The sequence below is a fragment of the Carassius gibelio genome, chromosome B13, assembly GCF_023724105.1.
Source record: "Carassius gibelio isolate Cgi1373 ecotype wild population from Czech Republic chromosome B13, carGib1.2-hapl.c, whole genome shotgun sequence".
Lineage (NCBI taxonomy): Eukaryota > Metazoa > Chordata > Actinopteri > Cypriniformes > Cyprinidae > Carassius > Carassius gibelio.
The window spans coordinates 16,965,622-16,989,186 of record NC_068408.1 but is presented as its reverse complement, the minus strand read 5'-3'; the positions used below and the strand labels follow the sequence as shown (position 1 = coordinate 16,989,186).

At 37.4% G+C, this 23,565-nt stretch overlaps 1 protein-coding gene across 2 annotated transcripts in view; it reads right to left on the bottom strand.

Annotated features, from left to right (window-relative positions):
- LOC127969870 (RAC-gamma serine/threonine-protein kinase) overlaps positions 1–23,565 on the bottom strand; it is a 93,263-nt gene that overhangs the window by 23,539 nt on the left and 46,159 nt on the right. Inside the window, exons 1-3 of one of the 2 annotated variants that reach the window (XM_052571999.1) lie at positions 8,455–8,674; positions 4,285–4,410; positions 971–1,082 (exon numbers count right to left, since the gene is read on the bottom strand). In XM_052571999.1, coding sequence (XP_052427959.1) covers positions 971–1,082; positions 4,285–4,410; positions 8,455–8,464 — 248 coding nt within the window. In that variant the 5' untranslated portion in view covers positions 8,465–8,674. Of the gene's footprint in view, positions 1–970; positions 1,083–4,284; positions 4,411–8,454; positions 8,675–23,565 lie in introns of those variants that run through there. The other variant, XM_052571998.1, reaches the window with a different exon arrangement.

The following is a 23,565-nucleotide window of genomic DNA, read 5'->3' as shown; positions in this document are numbered from 1 at the left end:
TATAATGAGCGGTTTTTGCTAATGAGAGATAAAGGCTTTGAATACAGTCTGGCGTGATGCCAGCTGTCGCCACATCTCTCCTCCTCACATGTAGGCCTGCAGTTTCTGGGCCTCTGCCAGTACGCCGTGTCCCACTCCTGTTCAGAGCTGTGTGTGTGTGTGGGGGGGGGGGGGGGGTAAACAAAGTGCACATTGGACTGCAATGCCCTGTGATAGATAGACAAGCAAGTTAGGAGTGCGAGTATAAATGGCTCAGTGTCTGTTCTTATATCTTTTGTTTGATTATATGATCTCTCTGTCTTTTTCAAAGCTGTCTGCTTAATCATTATTCTGTGACCCAAAAAAGACACTGACAACAATAATAGGCAAATATTTCTCAGCTTCTAACATCATTCAAAGACAATTCTAAATCTACTAAAATAAATTGTGTGTTTCAAATTAAGAAACAAAAAGCATATTTGTAAAAAGAAGCTATAAGAGGACTGGACTGCACACTGTCAATAAATGACCGATCATCACTGATCATCATAAAAAAAGTCTTCTTTTTTGCATTTCACCTCTGCTCTAACTTGTTTCTTAATCTAGCTTTCTAATAAACCTGGCACTGTACACTGTGGATATTTCTGAATCTGTGATTGACTGCTTAAAGCATCTGCTATATGTATAAATGGTAATCACTAAATTATCAGCCCTGCAATTACTAAGGTAGGGGAATATCATGTTTTCTACCATGATCATTATTAATGTTTTGGATTAAATGAGTAAGGAGCATAGGAGAGTTAGTAGCAGTAGTTAATAGTTAGCAATGAAAATAATAATATTTTGTATGAAGTGGTGATGACTCAACAGTTGTGTTTATTTGTAGCAACTATATAACCTGAAAAATGGTCACCAATTGTACATTAATGTTGGAATGGACTTATAATGATTCTCTTAATAGTTGTGTTTCTATATTAAAGACCGTTCTCACCTCTCTTCTAGAGTGTCCACATGGAAGGTCCTCTCTATGACTGTGGTCCATTGTAGACATCTAATAATAAAAGTGTTCGGCTTTGGTCGTTCAGTTTTCATCAGCTGGCATTCTGGAACGACAGACAAAAATTAATTGTAAATTTCATGTGCACAAAGAAAAAAAAAACATACACACTATATAAATATACACATCAATCATAGGCAGGGAGAAATCTGACCTGTATTCTAAAGTAAACCCAGCCCACTTCCTAACTCTCCAGCTGCGAGTGTTTGCCATTGTCAGAGTGTTTTATTTGATAAACAGAGGGGAGTAGTGAGTCCAATGTAAAACAAATGGCCATTAGCAGAGAGGAGGCAGGAGAGTGCCGTGGTAAGATGAACGAGGAGAGGTACATTTGCTAGAATGTGGCGCAACATTTCATATACAGCGCTTAGCTCTGCCACATCAGCCACTGCCCAGTCGGAGGGAAGTAATGCACATCTCGGCTACTTTATGAAAGTAGCAGGGGACAGAAGTGGCGTTCAGACTGGGCTCATCGCCGCTGTAGATTCTGGGTACAATGCCCAGACGACAGGTGAAACGCAACAGCAGCCTGGGCTGCCAGTCCCATAATGAGGGCCCTAAGCTGGCCAATTTCAGCCACCTCTGAATGACGGCAGGGCCTAAATTTAGACAGGAAGGTTAATGACGACACCGCTAAGGTCACGAAGCCAAGCGCTGTACAGAACATCTACCTGGGCAGCAGGAGGAAAATCGAGTCCCACGCTGAGTGCAGAAAAACAAGGTCACAGCAGCCAGAATGTGACACCTCAGGAGGAGAGGAGGCAGAGCTGACAGAATTGTTTGCTTTGCCACATTAGATCACAGATGACGAGCATCGCTTCAAGCAAGAGACGCTAAGGAAAGCTAGCATGCCAATTAAACAGCCCAGAAGCTGCGACTTCCGCTGCTCGCAACATGCAACATCTCTTAAAGGTTTTCTCAAGTCCAAAATAAGGTTGAGAGGGTGCCAATGCACAAAAACATCAGAAGACATAAAATGGCATTCAGCCCTGTAAAGGTTAGCGAGAACTAGCTTTGAAGAAAGAGGCTAGAGGGTTAAAAAAAAAAACAAGAGTTTCCAAATCTTGTATCTTAAACATATCAAGTGCTTAGAAATGTACTCTTTGTATTCAGGTTGGTTTTCAAAAACTTTCATAGCTTAAAAGGTTTTTGAATTTTCTGCATCATTCCTCCAGTCTTCAGGGTCACATGATCCTTCAGAAATCACTCACATATGGCCCTACGAAATCCATTTTATTTATTGCCCACAAATGCAGTTCAAAAAGCATTTACTTATACAACTTAAAAGAAATGAATTACAACTAATTACAATTTTAGGTCCCAATTTTCATTTAATTCTTTCCCCCAAATTCTGTTTTCCCATTTGAATATTTCTGGGTTCAATTTTAATGGCTTAATTGAACTGTAATATTAAAATTAATCTCTAATTAATTGACTTTATAAAATCAACTTAATTTTATTTATTTGTTTGTTTGTTTACACTAATAAGGCCCTGTGATTTTCTTTCTTTCAGAAATACTGTGTTGTGTATTTCATGTATTGTGTATTAACGAAGGCATAAAACATTAATTTACCTTTTAAGCAAATTAAAACTAAACAAACTCTTCCAAATAATAAATGGAAGGAAAAAAAAAATATATATATATATTTAATTGAAAAAATATATATATAATTATAGTAGAAGTAGTACATCTACAGTGAGTAATATATTTCTGTCAAAATTTCTTAGAGTAAAACCAAACTTTTATTGTTATGGGTTTCTGTGAAAACCATATGCAGAAAAAGTTTATTAAAGAAAAATATATATTAAAGAAACTAAACCATGTGTCTGAGCTATTCATTCACGCTGGAAAATCTATGATTCATATTTAAAGTCTTTTTGCAGTTTAATATTCACAAACACTAGTCCATACCACCATTAAATTTAAATGTGATGACCTACTTTTGATTTATTCATCCGAAATTTGACAAATTCTGTGACATTCTGCGTTAAACAGTAAATTCCATTTAGGACTGGATTCCAGAATTACGTCTGTTTTGTGCATCAAGGATATTTACAGAGTCCTACTAATTTGCATCTTAAGAAATTATTCAGGATTTGTCGATGAATAGAAAGTAAAAAAAAAAAAAAAAAAAAAAAACACAGAATTGATTGAAAATCGAAATATTTATATAAATATACATACACTTATCTGTCAGAATGTCCTGTGTCAAAAAAACTTAAACAAGGCAGCATTTCCATCTTTGCTTGTCGAAGCTCTAAACAGAACAAATTGGTGGATCTCACCGTGCAAAGCGATTTGTCATATGCTGCAATCATTGTTAAAAAAGACAAATTGGTCAATATGGACTGTGGCGTACTATGGAGCAGATGCAGGGCTGGTCAGGCTGTACACAGGACTCTGTGAGAGCGGTCCGGAGCAAGGCAGTCTGGTGTCAGCTCGCTGCACAGGGGGTGAGAGCGATGCCATTTCAGAGAGTGCATTAGGCTATCAGCCTCCCAGCACCACCTGGCCTCCCAGCTTTCTGCAACAGATGTGGCAATCCTCTCCCACTGCCAAGCGGCCCAGGCCGGATGTATGGCCACCCCTCGCTCCTCCAGCCTTTAGATTAAAACCTGGCTGGGCCTTTTGACGGATCGCAGCACGTGTCCAGAAACCAGCGCTGAAAGCCACACACTTGAGCTTGATTTGTTCCAGAGGAAAGAAGTCACTGTTTCCATGATTTTATTCCATTAAAATATACATTCCCTAAAATAATTTAAAAGTGTTTCGAGGTGAGACAGAACTGTGAAAGACTGCAATGCATTATGGCAAAATCCTTAACATCTTTGCACACCTGGATGTATCACAGTATTAGAAAAGAGAGGTTGAAGTTTATTTTCAGTGATCCTTGATCATTTCAGATTTGCCTTGAAAGCTTGAGTGGCACATTACTGTATGTGTTTTGTGAGCCTTTAAAAATGTACCACAAACTTTGAATCGTAAAGGTCATTTTACATGTTTGTAAAAGTACATTAGCATTTACTGCTTGTTTTATTCTAATGGTTAGAGAGGAATTTAAAATGATAGAGAAATTAGCCAAAAGACCATTCAAAACCACATTGTGCTGATCTGTGCTAGCAATTTTTTGCAGTCAAATTAGTATATGAACGTAATTTTGGATTTCATACAGAACAGTGAATCCACTTTTTAGTTAATTCAAGCAGACGGAGCTTCACAGAAGAATGTAGAAAAAGCATCACTTACTTGCAACAGAGAAGTTATTGAGAGGGTAGGGAAGATCTGCATCCTGTGGCTTCTCCTTGTATCCGATGAAGGACCCATCAGTTTTTAGCAGGAAGTAGCGAGGTCTCCAATTCTTGATATATTCTCCTAAGGAAAAAATAAAATATAATTTAAATGACAAATAACAAAACACATGACCTCTCAAATGGCTTAAGCTAATACATGCACACTAAAAACTTCACACTTTCTGAGGGAAAACACAATTTCATTTAAAACCCGCATTGTTTCGGGTAGTGACAAACTGCACAAATTAATGTCACAAGATTAATATCCCACATACACAGAATGAACACGATTAGATGGTGCCTATCCACTGAATTGACTTCATTTTGACTGCAAATGACTAAACACAGGATTAAAATGTTAACATGTTTACCACTGCTAGTCCAGCTGTCAGCTACAGCATCATCTGCCTAAATCCAAGGGCAGGTGTTAGAACAACCCAAACCGGGGCTGGTGGCACCAGGTCAGCTTACAGTGAAACGCATTCGGAAACGCACCACGGACGGGGTCACAGAATCCTCACAGGGGGCAGCAGAGACACCTTTAACCTTTCTATGCTAAAGCCGCAAAAAACAACATCTGCTGAGCAGCTGGTCACGCCATATTATCATGCAAAACTTCTGGTGCAACAGCCTGTGCTATCTAATAATAAACAGCAGGATTACAAGGGTGTCAGCATCACCACGCAGGGGGCAAAGCCGCACGCACACACAGTCCAATAACAGGCTCCAAGAGTGATAATGCACACAACATCTGCCTGCTGAGTGATGCATGCTGGATGCGCAAACTAAACACACTTCGAAATTTGCAATTGCGTACAGTGAACAATGAAAAGTTTGTTTCTCAGAATACGAATGCAGTTTATCTGTTGCTGGGCAATCAAACCATGTGGTAAACACAAGGAAAACAAGGAAATTTCATAACATACACTATAGTCAGAGCTGGGTAGTAACAGATTCCATGTAATCTGGATTAAGTAATCAGATTCCAAAAATTAAGCACTTGTAATTAGATTATACACTCAAAAAGTCTTTCAGTTTTGTTGACATTCACACAAAAACCAGTCATTAGTCAGGTGGCTATAATTACACAGAAATTTGACAGGCCATACAGCCTTTGAGCGCTGGATTTAAAAAAAAATCATTAAAATATTAAGAAATGTTTTTTCAACATTTCATCAACTACTGATGAACATATTAATTTTATATGAATTATCACTCTGTTGGTTATTTAATGTATTTCCATGTCTTTTTTTTGTGTGTGTGTTTCTTTCAAACACATTAAAATTCACATTATTTTTAATTTACATATTTCATATAAAAGTTTTTGTCATCTGAACCTCCTTAGACTATTATATTTACTTCAAGTCTCCCTGAAGATTTTAAATCAATATTTTTATAAATAAATAACATAACACATTTGCATGTTTTTTTGGTTAATGGTTACATGTGCAGGTAAACAAACAAAATATTTAATTTTTTTAGCAAGTGCTTTTTTTAGATTCATGTGATTTTTAAAAGATTTGTTTTAATTTTACATTTTTATGATTTAATTAAATTATTTTGAATCTTCAGCAGTTCCTTCACAAAGCCATGTAAAAAAGCCATGTACACTTCATGTTGTTAATAACAATGAATGGAATATATTTTCTTATTTCCTTTTTTATGTTAATATGATACAAGATTATGTTATTTAAATCAATGTGTTAAAAACGAGTAATTTAAAATTCATTAAAAAAGTAGTCTGATTATATTATCTAAAATGTGTAATGTAATGGATTACATTATTAACTACCTTTTTTGTCATGCAATTTGGAATTAATACAGTCCTTATGCTATATTACAAGCCTTCTGAAGCCGTACAATAACTTTGTGGGGAAAAAAAGACAGTAAATGAAAAAAAAATCGAATCGAATTAAAAAATCTTTTTAAAGCTTAAAAGACATACTCGTGGATATCAAAACAGAAAACACAAATGTATCCTATTTTTGTCATTGTTTAAGCCATCACACGATGCAATCTAACCTCAGGACTCAACTGTTCAAATCTGTTCTTGCTGATCATATTTATTAAGATAGACAATCTGGTATTCGTTCAAGCGCAGACGCAGGAGAATCCACAGACATGTAGTTTCTGGTTCTGAACTCCTGGTAATTAGCCACGATCTTCTCTAAGTGACACATGAGCCTCGTGACAGCTCTGATCACTTTTTTTCAGCAGAAGAGAAAATAAACAACATGTTCTATTTGTAACATCCACTTAAAGCATAATGACACCAGCTTCTCCTAATTAACACATCAGAGAAAAACACCTGCTCATGTTAATTTGAGGAGACGGAGGTCTTCGCCGGTATGCCTCAAAGAGGAAGAGGAATCGCTGGGTGGGAGGGAACAGCTGAACAGAGGCATCCGCCTTCCAATCAAAAGGTACAATAAAAGAGGGACGAAGGATAAAAGTGGGATGTGAGTCGACAAATAGAGAGATGTATGCATGATTGCTATGACAACCTTCTATCACTGACCAAGGCGTTTTCTCTAGAGATAAAACTTTAGTAAGAGCTTGTTGATTTTTCAAAGACGGCATTCAGCTTCATTTCCATGACTTATAAAAACCGGCCAGGCATGTTGTGGTGCACAAATGGCAAACGTAGGCTCGAATCCAGCCTGCGGCATTCCTCAATTACCCTTCTCATTAGACTCTAATTTTCTCCAAAATATGAATACAAAAAGTAATAACATAATATTAAAATAATAATAACAATGTAATAATAACATAGTTCTGAAAGTAATCCCTGAGATTTTAAGTTAATATCTTAATAATTTAATGACACATTTTGCAAGTTCATGGTTCTCTGATGTTAGTTAAACTTCACAGGACATGCAGGTAAATAGATCAATTATATTAGTAATATATATTACTACTATACTTGTATACCAACTTATACTAACTTTAATAATAAAATATATACTGTAAATATATTACTGTTGCAAATTGCAATTGTCCTGTAAAATAAAATAAAAACCTGTTAATTATTATAATTATTTTATTTCATATTACAGGTTACAATGCTAATATTTATGTTAAATCCCTCAGGTTCATACAGATTCAAACCCTCAAGCTGTTATTATGGTGGAATACTGCTAAATGCTGTAAACTTCTAGCTATATAACTACATAACAAAGAATAGAATAGTATAGAATAGAATAAAATAGAATAGGATAGAATAGAATAGACACTATTTGGTTGCACTTTATTTTACAGGTGTGTACTAACATGTACTTATAGTTTACTTGCAGTGTATTTATCTAAGAAAGTTCTGGTAATACAAGGTAACTACATGGGGCAGGGTTAGGTTTAAGGGTAGGTTCAGGGTTAGTACCTAGTTATTACATAGTTATTGTAATACTATAATAAGTACATAGTATGTACACGAGGAACAGGACTGTAAAATAAAGTGCTACCCACTTTTTTCTTCTCTAAAGTGAACACAAGCCGTCACACGCAACATTATTCTTGTTATTGGTGGATCAGCTATGGACAAGAGCAAAGCAAAGAGTTTAATCAACGATCTGATCCTGGATCAGCCATGGTGTCTTGTTAACCAGCGCAGAGTACATTCACTGTAGCGCTGACAGAGCCAGGGGTTGAACAGAAGGGGCTGCATGACTAAAAGCAAATGTCACTCGAAGCCCAGCCAGTGCTGTTTCATCAAACCATTTTTACTGGCTTCTCAATCGTGAAATTTGTTTCTTTAGATCCAAAACAGTAGGCTGACAGTTGGTCTGGCAGGCGCCGGTGATGCTTCAACCATCGAGTTTCCAGAGCGTTTGGTCAAAGTGAGCAGTCCTATTGGTTAGCATTATTACCAAGCACCAGGGTCGTGAACACCTTCAGATGTGAAGTACAGATTAGCGACTGCTCAATACGTTTGATTCTTTAACGATTTTAGACTTTAACTAAGAAACTGCACGGCGATTCTCTGACTAACATTCTCTGACTAACAGGCTTGCAGGTAATACCTGAGCGATCGCCGGCAAATATGCAACAGGACATCCAAAGTCCCTGCCGCCCCATTCCAATTAAGTTCTGAGATCCAAACAGCTCCAATTGAACAATTAAAATATCATACCGGGTGCCATTCAATTACAAGCCCAGATTAATTGTTCATTTGTCTGTGGTCTGTGACAGCCTGATGGCTGTGGGACGGAGAATTGGACGGGCCGCTTTCGAGACAGACGCGATCCTGAGCAAACTTCCCCCCAAAACATCCCAGCCACTCCTGAGACTTCCCGAAGACTTGCTGCCTCTGCCACGCTCTCTCCGACGTGACGAGCTTCAGCAGGACAGGAGGAAAAAACAAGCCTACGGAACACAAAAAAACAAGGCCATTTGTTAATCAGCCCAAACAAGGATTTAATTTAATGCTTTGGCGGGAACTGCTCTACTTTGCAGATGGCTTAAAGATGGGCATGTGATGGGTGCCCTGGGACCAGCGGGCTGTCGCGTTCCAGCACACGCCGGGCACTCCAAGCGGCACCAGCTCGCCTGGGCACGAGCGCCCACAGCCGCTACAGCACAGCCTGGGCACCGGCACGTGGTCCGAGACGTGGGCAGCCTTAGGTGGTGCGGTACGGATGGAGAATGCGCGGGAGGGAGAGCTGGCCGCTCGTGGAGATTGGTGTGTTTTGTTCACCATGTACCGCAGCAGCTTGCCGAACGAGAGCGGCTGGAGTCACTTTGTCAGTTTGGCAGAGACGGACGCAGCATGGACACACTCACACTCTGACTCATTCACACACACGCGCTCGCAGCAAACAGTTGCTCGGAGAAACTATTGTCAGAAGTATTGCTTCTTGTTTGACCCGTGGTTTAGTGGGTAGCACTGCAGCACTGTTAGGCTGCAGATGTTCATTCAATAACCGCTATGATGACTTCGGTGAGTAATTCAGTCGACTGATGACTCAACTACGGCTACTTTTGTAAAGAAATAAATATCCTTTTTGCACTCAGTAGTTTCATTTGTCCACTAACAATTTCCAACAGCAGACCCACACAGCACAGAAGAATAATTTTTCTTAAATGTCATAAACATTTTCGTCAATTCTCAAATGATGTATTGTGTTGGACAGTCAAAATATACAACTCAATTAACTTACCTTGATTTTTTCTCTTCTTTTCTTAACACATCTCACATATTAAGAACGGTCTTTGTTTCCTTGGTAACCAAGTACACTGAATTTTTATTTGTTGGTTGCAGCAGAATAGATGTCACAATTTGCATTAAAAGGTGTATCATTTTTACAGGATAAATATTAAAATGGCGGATGATTATTTCGCAAGAATGACATAGTTTTAAAAATGTAATCCAATAAATAATAAAATATTTTAAGAACATAATTAAAATATATAATAAATATCAAACATGTACTTTTTATATAGCAAGTATTTTTTTAGATTAACATAAAATATGCATAATAACAAAAAAACAACCCTAAACCAGACCATAGCCCAACAGTAAGTAAAGTTAATTAATTATTTGTGTAAATTTACACTTTAATAACTAAGAAATTAAAAATGGGAACCCAATTTTAACCACAAAAAGCATTTAAAAAGTATCAAAGACAACAGATACAGCTTTACAGCTGTAAAGTGACCTTCATGTAAAAAAAAACAACAACAGTTTTCTTTGAAATAAAAGCATATTCTGGGACATACTCCCACAGCTGAACAGCCATTTTCTATGCAAAACCAAGAGTAAACTGCACCTCAACCGGCCTCAGCACCAGTCTGTGGGTGAGACAGAACAGTAATGACCAGAGTAAAGTGAGAGACTTTTACAAAGACCAATCTGGACAATCTCACTGACTTTCAAATGACTCAGCCGTTCCTTTATGTAACTGTACTTGGTCGAACGTGACCAACACCAGGACAGACTCAGACATGCTAATCAGCTCCACTGGAAGGCGATGCAGCTGTGAAGTTGTCAAATGCAATTTCAGGGCTTAGTCAAGGCGGGGAGGAGTGGAGTAAAAGCGACAATACTTAGCGACGCTCTGGGGATTTGCTGATTTTTTGGCCAGAATTCCAGTCAAAGACTTAAACACTGATCCCCTTACAGAGACGAAGGTCATATCACCTGTTAAGACAGCTAGACACAACAAGACAGATTGGTGCCTGATTCACCACCATCACACCGACCAAGAGAAAGTGTAAACAAGGGGACACCAAAGAAGAGGCAAGACGCATAAGACAACCAACATCCACCAACCGTGAATATTTCAATATATTGACTTGACATGAAAATTCACTTCTTATAGAGTAACATACTTCAATTAATGTAAAACAATGTAAATGCTGATAAAGAGAGTGGAATTTACTGCGGATTAGCAGATGTTTACCATATCGACTTTACCATGATGTATACTCTCCAAAAATGGGCAGCACTCCTAACATGTACTTTTTAGCTACCAACATTTACCATTTAGGGGTAAATAAAGTACAAAGATTTACCTTTTAGTTTTTGTACCTGATGATACCACAACAGTGGCAGCTTTGTACCTTTTTTCTGAGACTATAACATGCTAAAAACAACAACTAGTATAAATAAAATACATTACATTATATGATCTTTATCATCTTATTTAAAGGCTTATCAGCAGGTAACGTCTGTTAATACACAATAAATACACCTTTAATGGTATGCAATTAAAATGGAATATCAGGTAATAAATTAAAATGACATTTTCCAATAAAAGACAACGCCTGAAGCCATGTTTAAGAATGTTTTCCACTGCAGGTATTAGTGAGTGTGTCCTCTGTGTGTCCTCGGGGAGGGCAACAGTGTGAACCAGTGGCACTGCAGCCGTGGACTGGACACGAGGCTGTCAGACAACTTAGATGCAATCCAGGGCTGATTCAAGCCAATCCACTTAACCTGAATTAGTGTCATTAGACCGTAGCAGGAAAGAGTGCCTACTGTATGTGTATGTGCACATGGAATAACGCTGACAAACCCCTGCTGCATGATACTGTACCTCTAAGAGTACGTGTGTATCTATATGCATGGCTGTGAACACCTGGGGTTTATAGTCTGATTAACTAAAGATAGTGTGAGAGTGGAAGATGACCGGCTGGAAATCCTATACAACACACTTACAGTGGAGACCAGCAACTAGGACACCAATCACCTTTTTAGTTATTATGCAAAACAGAGACGGGGGATGAAACGGGATGTACCTCAGCCAAACTTCCTCAAGGCCGTTTTGTCTGTTTAAGTGAGTGCAGATGCCTGCAGCAGACTCTTGCTTGATGGAGGCATCAGACAATGGGCGGCAACGGAGCAGAGAGATGTCAGGCCGGCTTGGGGGGGTGAGAGAGACGAGGGTGCCCAGGGAGCCCGAGCTCCCATGAGGCCTGCACAGATTTCAGTCAGCCAGCTGCACACAGCTTGCCCTCCTGGTGCTCCTCCAGCCCCCCAGCTGGTGCAGAGAGCTGCTGCGCTGGGCCCGTACGGAGAGGCCATCCCGCCAACACACACATGAAAATCTCACACACACACACTCGAATGTGTAACAGGATAGCTTGAGCATCAGCAATCTATATGTGACAGCACTGCAAACACATGGTGCTGCGTCAAAGGTTTAAATCCCTGTCTATTAAACACACAGACAGACTGTTCACAGTACACTCGATCTGCTTTACTAAAATACAACATTTACAACATTGCAATATTATTGTACATATATTATGGAGATATGATCATTTACTTTTTTCAGTATCATAATTATGTAAATATATTAATAAAATAAACTACTAATAAAAGAAAATTACAATAATTATTTTTAAAAAAATCTGTTTCTAAAAGGTAAACAGATATCTAATACTCATTAGAAGGAAACAAACCAAAGTCTGGGCATATGCTGAAGTCACTGTTAACACCTTCAACCACTAGATGGCACTGAACTACAGATACAGATGCATGAGTATGAGTGTGTGAGAGAGAGAGAGAGAGAGAGAGAGAGAGAGCAAAAGAAATGCTAAAGTATCTGCGGAACAGTGACTAAAAATTAACTTGAACAACTAAATGTATTTCTAAAAAGTGAAAGTGGGCAATTTCTCCACTACTAGCAGTAACCGCAAAAATAAAGAATATTGTAATATTTCCACACAAGTTTCAAACACTCTCCCATCTCTTATATACACACACACGTTTGTTTATGTGAAAAGTGGGGACATCCCATAGGCATAATGTTTTTTAAAATTGTACAAACTATACATTCTATGGCCCTACCCCAACCCTACACCTAACCCTAACCTCACAGGAAACTGCTTTTTTACTTTCTCAAAAAAACTCATTCTGTATGATTTATAAGCGTTTTGGAAAATGGGGACTTGGGTTATGTCCTCATAAGTCACCCTCTCCTTGTAATACCTGTGTTATACCCATGTCATTATACAGAGTTGAGTCCTGAGATGTCACAAAAACAAGAGCACACATACACACACACACACATATACATATTCTAATATATTCTACTCTTTCGTATGTTCACTTAGAAAACAATAAAAGAATACCATGGTATTGCTCATGTTTCAAGATTTGAAATGAACACTTCTTCAAACAAGGCACACGAACTTGCTCAAAAGTGGCATTTATAGTGTCACTAAAGATTGAGCTCAAATAAATGCTGTTCTTTAGAAAGTTCTCTTCATCAAAGAATCATAAAAAAAAGATATATAACAAAGCACAGTTGTTTTCAACACTTATTATATTAGAAATGTTTCTCAAGAGGCAAAAAATCTGAAGGATCATGTGACATTAAACACTGGAGTATTAATTCTGCTTTAAAACATTTGATTTTTTTAAAATACAATATTATAAAATGCAATAATATTTCACTGTACTACTATTTTACTGTATTTTTGATCCAATAAATGTTCTTTTTGAGTTCAAGATGCTTCTTTAAAAAAAATTTTTTTTATCTTAACAGCACATCAAATCACAACGTCAAGGATAATGCTATTGTGTCAGGGTTACTATTGAGATGAATTGAATGTACTTGCCCTTCAACCTCTGATTGTGTGTCCTGCATAAAACACAGCTAATTAATGAGATTATTGGAAGAACTGGCAGCAAATTTGATCGGTTAATCAAATATCAGTAATTGAGCCCAATCAAGCCATCAGTTTCTCAATCTAATTTGCCTGTGGTTCAGGTTAAATGTGCTTCAGCGTTTGCTGTGTGATGTGCAGTCCTGCAGTCATGCTCGGTGGAGCACAGGAAAGCTCAACTCAACTTAAAATAACGGGAGACACAGGCGTACCTTCATATGTCATAAAGCAAATACACATATGAAAAGTTCTTCACGGCACATTAAGAGTTATAATTAAATTTAATGCGCATTTCACGCCAATTAGACACGGTGTAATGTGTGAGTGGAGGTAAGCATAGCCGGTCACACCAAACAGAGGTTTGCTGTGAAAAGCCTGACCCATGAATCATTGAGAATAAGAGACGAGCGCAACAATGAAGAACTTCCCAACTGTTTCCATAGCAGCCAGAGGTAAGGGAACGGTCTTTAGTGAGAGGCGTGTCCCCCGGGAGCAGACGGGATTATTTTACACTGTGCCATTGTGAGGGGACGCACTGACAATACGTCTGTCCGTGCGTGTGTGTGTGTGTGTGTGTGTGTGTGGATTACAGGACTCTCCAGTGAGAGTAACATTGCTCTCTGTCAACCCTTTGAAGCCGATACAAGATCAAAGGCATGAAGAGCTTTCTTGCCCATTTTACTGGTCGATTCCATTCATGAAACGGCCCACACTGAATATCAACAAGTGTCCTTAAAAACGCACACACGCCCTGATGGGACTGTCATCATAGGCATAATTAATTCATGGAGTCGGGACGGTCTCACAGGGTGACTTACACATGTTACCGAAGCCTCTGGAGCATGAATAATGCATACAGGGTCCAAACATCTGAAACTCGGGGAGCATTTGAAATGTAGTTCATATTCAAAACACACAGTCAACATTCGGAGCATCATAAATCAGAACTGTCAGCTAGTTTTGTCCTTATAGAATGAACTACAATAAGACTGATAATGAAGTCTGGGTTAAATACAAGCTCATCTCTATCGACTGTGGCATGCTGTCAGTTACTATGGAAAATAATAGTTTCTCAGTAAAGAAATCAACACAAATTTGTTGACAGTTATGCACTTAAAATAGAAGTCCAATGGGAAACATATATTCATTGCCCTGATCATTTCAACTAAACTAAACTGAACTGAACTAAACTAAACTAAACTAAACTAAACTAAACTAAAAGTAGTGCCTTTCATAGTGGCTTAAAACAGAAATCTATAGGGCAACATACAATCATTTCCCTGTGCACTTGAAAAGAAAAGAAAAGGAAATTCAGATTCTGTGGTTAAGAAACATTGTTGCCTAATATTTTTCTGAGAAGTGATATACACACACACACACACATGTTGGTATATGTGGTTTATGGGGACTCTCCATAGGCGTAATGGGTTTTATTCTGTACAAACTGTATTTTCTATTGCCCTACCCCAACCCTACACCTAAACCTAACCCTCACAGGAAACTTTGTGCATTTTTGGATTTTCAAAATAACTAATTCTGTATGATTTAGAACCGTTTTGAATTAAGGGGACACTAAAAGTGTCCTCATAAATCACCTCCTCATTGTAATACCTGTGTCATACCTATGTCATTATACAAATTTGTGTCCTCGTTAACCACATAAACAAGCTCACACACACACACACACACACTATTATTGTTATTAGCATTATCATTATTATTATTATTTATTAACATTAATTTGGGGTATTCACCATAATCCTTTATTATTATAGTATTATTAATTTTTTGATGTATGCAATGTTTTGAAAAAGTTTTTGAAGTTTCTGAAAATTGTTGGGGTTTAATACGCTTTCTATAGTAAGCTTTTTATAATACATTTTGTATTATTTTATAAAAATAATAAATGACACAAACATAACATTATGTAAAACAAAAAGTATTATTAAATAATGTATCTGAAAACAATCTGAAAACAATCATGTGTACACTCTCTTGTATTCAAGATATAAGGAATATATGTGTGAATTTTAAATATTAATTTAATATTAATTAGTAATATATTTTATATATTTTTTCAATTACAATTTTTGTATTATATTAAATCCATTTAATATTAATAAAACCTTTTATATACATAGATGTTATATCATTATTTATTAATTTTAAATAATATGAAATAATTATTTACTTCATTTGAATCATTTAATCATTTGAATTGAATCATTTATTTATCTATTTTTTATTGGCCTAATGGTTAGGTGTTACTTGTAATCTCCAAATTCTCTGTTATTAGCCAATTATTCTTCAGTCTATAGTTACTGGTACTAAATGTACTTCATTCAGCACTTACAGCTGAAGGAAAGTCAAACACATCAAGAACAGCAGCTCAGAGGAAGACAGCAGTTTGTGAACTCAAGTGTCATATCTGTCCAGCCTCCATTGAGCGTCTTAATGGGTCTGTTCTGAATGAAAGCTGCTGGTTGTGTTCTTTCTAGACTGAAGTATTGGGATGTGTTTGGCAGCGTCTGGTGGGCTGAGGGTGGGATGGTCGAGTTCAGGCAGAATTACACGGCAATAGTTGTTTACTTTAGCTGTGGTGCGTGTCTCTGGGGGAGATGGGAGGCGATGTTGGTAACTGGAAGAATAGAGGCTCTGGGATGCTTCACAAAGATGTGTGTGTGTGTGTGTGTGTGTGTGGAAGCAGAGGCTGGGACGGGCTGGTCAGACAATAGGGCTGAGGGGTTCTAGTATTGTCCCCCATTGCCAGCTGTCTCCCAGTGCAGCGGCCTGTTCTGGTGGATGCGCTGCTGAATAAATAATAGCAGAAACCCCTGCAACTCGGCTGTAATAGCCATCAGAGGCCGGGGCCGGGGAGTGCCTTTGCACCTGTTCACCGCTGGCCTGATGGTGCGACTCGCTGCTGCCTCTGAGAGCTGAGCTGTTGTTCCCGTCTGCTTGTGTGTGGCCCCTGTGTTAGGACCTTTTGTTCCCCTCTAACAGAGACCCTTTTAATGAAGTCGCCTCCGTTTTCCTTAAATATACACTACTGGGGTTAACTTTTTAAAAAATAAATTATTGCTTTTATTAACTTGTATTTGATCAGAAGTGAATATAAATACATTTATAGTATTACAATTTAAATTCAAATAAATGCTCTTCTTTCTATTTATCCAATACACACACATGCGTGTGTGTGTGTGTGTGTGATTATTATTATTATTATTATTATTATCATAAATTTATTTTATGAAGAATTGTAATAATAATATTAAGAATAATTCATAAATGTGAAGTTTTTGGAGAGTCACATCACTATTTTGTATTTAGGGAGTCACACAGTTTGCAACCTGAAATAATCTTACTTTGTCATGAAACAAAATTATATATATACTCTTGAAGTAAAGTCAATCACCAAATCAACTTTTATGAAAAGGATTTCATTTACATATATTGAACAGGGTGAAAAAATGAAACTCAATATTGCTTTTTTGGTCTCGAAAATGTCACTGAAATGGTAATATGAAATACAATGACCTGTACAATAGTAGCTGCATAAATCATTTTGGCATAGACTCCAACGTCAATGCCTTTCACTTAATTGCAGCTGGCAAGCTGGTCGACTAAAGCTGGGAAAAACATCAGTACTGAATAATGTGATCAACGCCGTCAAAACAATCCAGTTTTAGCACACAAACAATTATGAATAATGCTACAAAAAATACATGTTTAACCATTCAGCTGGCTGGCGCATAATGAAAATGTAAAGTTACAGATGTCTCTTTTATGTTCATTCTGTCAGCTGTAATGAGTATTAGGGAGGAAATTGAATGTGCAGACAAATTCAATAAAAATAAAAAAAAACCCTGAGTCATCAATTACGAATCCTGTGATCAATCTTACAGCCGTTTATAAATAAGTTATTACAGCCTCGAGCTGTTGGTGTATCTTCGCCTGACCTTTAGAAGCACAGTTTGGGAAGAACACCCCAGCGTGAGACCCCTCGCCTGAGCCTGAGCCCACGATGTGAAGAAAAGAGTGTGTAAGTGTGTGTGTGTTCGTCTGAAAGGACCGCTGTAGATGGCGCAGGGGGTGTGGGGAAACAGCTGTGCAGAAATGAGACAGTCGTCAAACTATTTCTCATAATTATATTTAAGGATTGTTTGAAATCAACTAAAATTAGAAACATCTATAACAAATGACTTCTTAAAAATAGTCTAGTGACTATTGTGCAGAATCATTGAGGAATATGTGAATGATGCACGTTTCAATTAAAACATGAACACAGATGAGAGAAAAAACTACTATTTACTAATGCACGATACAACTGTAAAGTCTTTTGTAAAACATTTTTTGCATTTTATGAGCCAAGAATATATTAAAGCTGTAAAATGATTTTCAACCTTTTCTAATAATATTATTATTATTTATTTAAATTATTAATAATCACAGTAACCTACAATAGCATTTGGAAGCACAGCTTAATAGCACCATTAGTTGAGCCTCTTGCACAACTTACCCCAAAGCTTCTGACACACTTGACCCAACATCTACTGTTATGGAATAATGCTTCATTTACAAATCTATGGATAGCCCAGCAAAACAAAACAAAACAAAACCAAACCAAACCCCCCAAACAAAAAAACTTAACTAAACATTTAAACAACAAAAAACAAACAAACAGACATGTTTAATTATGGCAAAAGTTAATTTAAATTAATTAATATTTAGCTAATAATAATAATAATAATAATAATTATATATATATATATATATATATATATATATATATATATATATATATATATATATATATATATATACACACCGTATAAAAATATATAAAGTAAATAAATAAATAAATACAAATAAATAAATGAACAGACAAGTAATTACATTATTTTACTTGACAACGAACATTTACTTGGACTTTTCTAGCTTTAAAATTTTAGTATCTCTCTATCAGAGATAGCTGCATATGATGGGCTTTTCAAAATCATATCAATCATTTGATTAAATAAAATTCTCCATGATTTGCTAAATTAAAAGAAAGACACAGCTTAATCCCACTCTCCCCCACTACAATGCCAAAAACAACAAAATCCCGGTTTCAGCTGGGGTTTTCCAAAAGACACTTCTGATGCAAATGTTTCAATCACAACAAACAAAACATCTACATAATAACAAGCATCCATATAATTTTCAAATGTGCTGAGGTAATGTGTGCCGTGCAAACACGACTCTAGTATCACACACACCAAATCTCCCAGTCTCCTCCCACACTAGTCATGCAAACAGCGGCCCGAGATTGAGTCTGGAGTTCCAGTCTTTATGCCGTGCGACATCTGCATGTTTATGCGTCTCTCTCTCTTTCTCATTCACTCCTTCCCTCCCACCTCGTCTCTCCGCGACGCTGACTACTCAATAACCGGCTACAGGGAGCGCATGCATACAAGCACTTTTCTTGACGGCAGATGGCAAGTCAACAATCAGTTCCAACAGCAGCGGTGGCTCATCACCCAATCAGAAGCGTCCTCAACACACACACATAAAGCCCCCGTCTCACCCCTCATAACACCATCTCACCACAGACACAATAATAACTCTTTGTTTGTCTCCCACAATACAGCTGCGCAAGAGCCCCTCTGCTGAAACACATGTGCCCTAAACGTCCTCTCTCACACACACACACACCTTCTGTCAGCTCTGGTGTGTGTTGCAGAGCCCGGGATCGTTGCACAGCTGGGCAGAGATTCACCGAGAGGGTCTGGGTGTGAAAGAGAGGCTATTAATAAGTGTGAAAGAAGGAGACGCACCCACAATGCTAGAAAGCGCTCGTGGGAGATGGTGTTAACGCAACTGAAACAACCCGAACTGGAGGAGATCAGGTGAGTCTGTAACAACTTTGGAAGCTAATTCAAAAAGTGAATCCCTAGTCCTTTACAGTGTCACACTCTCTGATTCTCTTTCGTCCGGGTGCAGGAGCGGCGCGTTCCCAGCATGCCGTGCAGGGGGCATGCTGAGACCTTGATGGATGTGGCAGGAGGTTGAGGAGTGGAGGAGTTTGACCCCAAGGCTGAGTTCACTGAAACACAGCTGCATTGCACAGAACCCTGCGTCCACCCCGCTGCAGTACGGGCCTCGTCTCAGATGACCCCGCTGTTCCCTGCTGGACAGACTGCAGCCTGCATCACGATGCTGATGATGATGCAGCGTCACAAATGGATTCTGAGGGAAGTCACGCAAGACTGTGAAATGACACTCGCGGATTCAAAATCGTGCTCATAATCCAATCATCATATTGTGATATTTACTGTACATATAAATGAGACTGATCTTCTTTACTATGTATCATTAATGCTGGTTTTATTTATTTATTACTTTTAGGAGAATAGCCAACAATCTGATTTAAAGATTTTTTTCTTTTGAAATCCTCTTTCCACAAATAATCTGATGTAATCTGGATGTTTTGCAGTCTGTATGGAGGGATCCATGGATGGCAGGGGATTTTGTTCACAAACTGTATGTGGTAGAGGTCACAAGCCAGGCTAATGGATAAATTATTTTTTTTTTTTTCAAAACTGTTTCCTCTGTCTGACTATACATTCAATAATTTATTTTCCGATGTACAGCTGTAACTACAAGAGAAATTAAAATTTCCTGTTCAGACAGAATTTAGAAACATTTACATTAACTATATCAATATTTCTTGATAGCACTTATAAAAAAATAATATTTTTTACGTAAATAAATAATAATAAATGATATATAACATAGCATATAATGTATAATATATAAATATAGAAAGGAAATATAGTAAACAAATAACATTTCACATTCACACTTTTTTTTAAGATCACTATTATAGAAAATAAATATTATTTAAATAATAATAATAATAATTTAACTGCAATAAAATATAAAAAATATAAAAAGAAAAAGAACAAATATTAACAATCACTATTCCATAATAATATAAGCATAAAAACTATAAGGCATCATTTACAATAAACATCTAAACAAATAATAACAACAATGAAATAATGTAATTTTAAATTTGCAAACAATTATAACATGTATAATATATAAAAATGTAGTAAATATATATTATATTTTACATTAGTACTGCAAACTATAACTATAATTTATAATTTATGGTGGATCGATAAACAATAATAGTATATTAAATAAGACAATAAATAAATAATTATTGCAAATAAAAATAATTACTTAAAATTAAATAATGAAAAGAAAATATTTTCGCGTTATATTTCAAATTTAAGAAATTATCTACTGGTGAAGTTTGACATTTATGCGGTGTTAAAATATGTTTACTCATCAGAAAAAATTGCCAGCCTGTGTCTTCGAGAAGGAAAGTAAAATTGACTTAAGGCCACTCAGTGTCACCTTTAGGAGTCCTGCAGGTTACATATGTGGTCAATATTTTAAAATCTTTAACAAAAAAGGTTCCATTTCCACCTAACCTTAAGTTATAACCCAGGGTAGCCAGAAGCTGTCTGCCAGACAGTGCCAGCACAGCTTATCTGCTAATTTATGGTTGCGTGTTTATCGTTCATACTCGGAGGGAACAGACTAGTCATTGGACGAGGGAACGTCAGCCTCCACCTCACCCATGCAGCGGACGACCCCCCTCCATTAGGAACAGCAGTAATGAGGGGGATGAGAGCCACTAATTTGAAAACTTGGACACGGCCAGCAGACCATATGGCAAGCATTTATCCCTCCTGAAAGCCATGCTAACCGTCATTTACATGGTTACAGAGAATTCAACTATTCCTCTTTCCCATCTCTACTCATAACTAGTAGCCAAACTATTAACTACTTAATTGGCACGTAATTCAAGGAGAGAATTGTTAAGGGAATTCTGTATTCCTTATTACACTACTCTTTATAACATTAGTTCTCCCATGAAAGTGTGCATTAAAAAAAATACAGTGACGTAACATTCATCCAAGTATGATCACCCATACTCTGAATTTGTGCCCTACATTTAACCCATCCAAAGTAAATAATGACCCAGATCGTGAAATACATTTAATAGCCTTAGAGTAAGGGAAGCTTGGGAAATGAGAGCATCTAAGGAGCCTGTGAAAGCTATGGATTTATTTTAAATCTTTTTAATGTTCTTTAATGTTATCCTTTTTAGGTTTTTATTTATTTATTTATTTTTATAAAAGTATTTTATAAGTATGTAACATTTTAAAAGTATCGAAATGGCATCAGTATCGAATAAAAAACAAATGATACCCAACCCTATTCATGAGATTATTATTACAATTTTTTTTCTTCAAATGATTCATTTAAAAAAGAATCATTAAAAAACATTTTTCGTTAAGACATTTTCTTGCCATTATCTTTCATTGCACCAAATTCAGACTGCAAAGTCACATTCAAAAGTAGGCAAAAAATGTACTTCTTTCACTGTGATTTCCTGACCAAAAATTATGGTAATGTCATGATCTTTAAAATGTGAAATAAGAAAATCCAATCAAATGAAGCCAAACTGTCAATAATGTTACGATGCATTGAGAATTTGTTCCATTCACCTAAAGGATTATTAGGAACACCGTACTAATACAGTGTTTGACCCCCTTTCGCCTTCAGAACTGCCTTAATTCTATGTGGCATTGATTCAACAAGGTGCTGAAGGCATTCTTTAGAAATGTTGGCCCATATTGATAGGATAGCATCTTGCAGTTGATGAAGATTTGTGGGATGCACATCCAGGCCATGAAGCTCCCGTTCCACCACATCCCAAAGATGCTCTATTGGGCTGAGATCTGGTGACTGTGGGGGCCATTTTAGTACAGTGAACTCATTGTCATGTTCAAGAAACCAGTTTGAAATGATTCGAGCTTTGTGACATGGTGCATTATCCTTCTGGAAGAAGCCATCAGAGGACGGGTACATGGTGGTCATAAAGGGATGGACATGGTCAGAAACAATATTCAGGTAGGCCGTGGCATTTTAAACAATGCCCAATTGGCACTAAGGGGCCTAAAGTGTGCCAAGAAAACATCCCCCACACAATTACACCACCACCACCAGCCTGCACAGTGGTAGCAAGGCATGATGGATCCATGTTCTCATTCTGTTCACGCCAAATTCTGACTCTACCATCCGAATGTCTCAACAGAAATCGAGACTCATCAGACCAGGCAACATTTTTCCATTCTTCAACTGTCCAATTTTGGTGAGCTTGTGCAAATTGTAGCCTCTTTTTCTTATTTGTAGTGGAGATGAGTGGTACCCGGTGGGGTCTTCTGCTGTTGTAGCCCATCCGCCTCAAGGTTGTGCGTGTTGTGGCTTCACAAATGCTTTGCTTCATACCTCGGCTGTAACGAGTGGTTATTTCAGTCAAAGTTGCTCTTCTATCAGCTTGAATCAGTCGGCTCATTCTCCTCTGACCTCTAGCATCAACAAGGCATTTTCGCCCACAGGACTGCCGCATACTGGGTGTTTTTCCCTTTTCACACCATTCTTTGTAAACCCTAGAAATGGTTGTGCGTGAAAATCCCTGTAACTGAGCAGATTGTGAAATACTCAGACCGGCCCGTCTGGAACCAACAACCATGCCACGCTCAAAATCGCTTAAAACCACCTTTCTTTCCCATTCTGACATTCAGTTTGGAGTTCAGGAGATTGTTTTGACCAGGACCACACCCCTAAATGCATTGAAGCAACTGCCATGTGATTGGTTGATTAGATAATTGCATTAATGAGAAATTGAACAGGTGATCCTAATAATCCTCTAGGTGAGTGTAAGTGGAGCGCAACGCCTCTTATGCAAAGTATTTACAGTAATGTAAGTTGCTACAATATACGGCACACAACACTCACTTTGTCCAACCTACAACCATCTCTAAATGCAAACATACAAACTAAGCCAGAAAGTGAGAATCTAAGAGTTTTTCATTCTCTGTTTGTCTGCTTGTAAACCTGAACTGTACAATTTGAGTTACAATCATTTCTAGCTGGGCATCAGTAAAGGGTGAGTGAATTCCTCTCATACAAGAGTAATTTGCTGCCTCAGTAAGCAAGTAAACGAGTAAAGCAGAGCACTTTTAACATTAGACAATCAATTTGGACAGTGTTATCTTGTAATGTA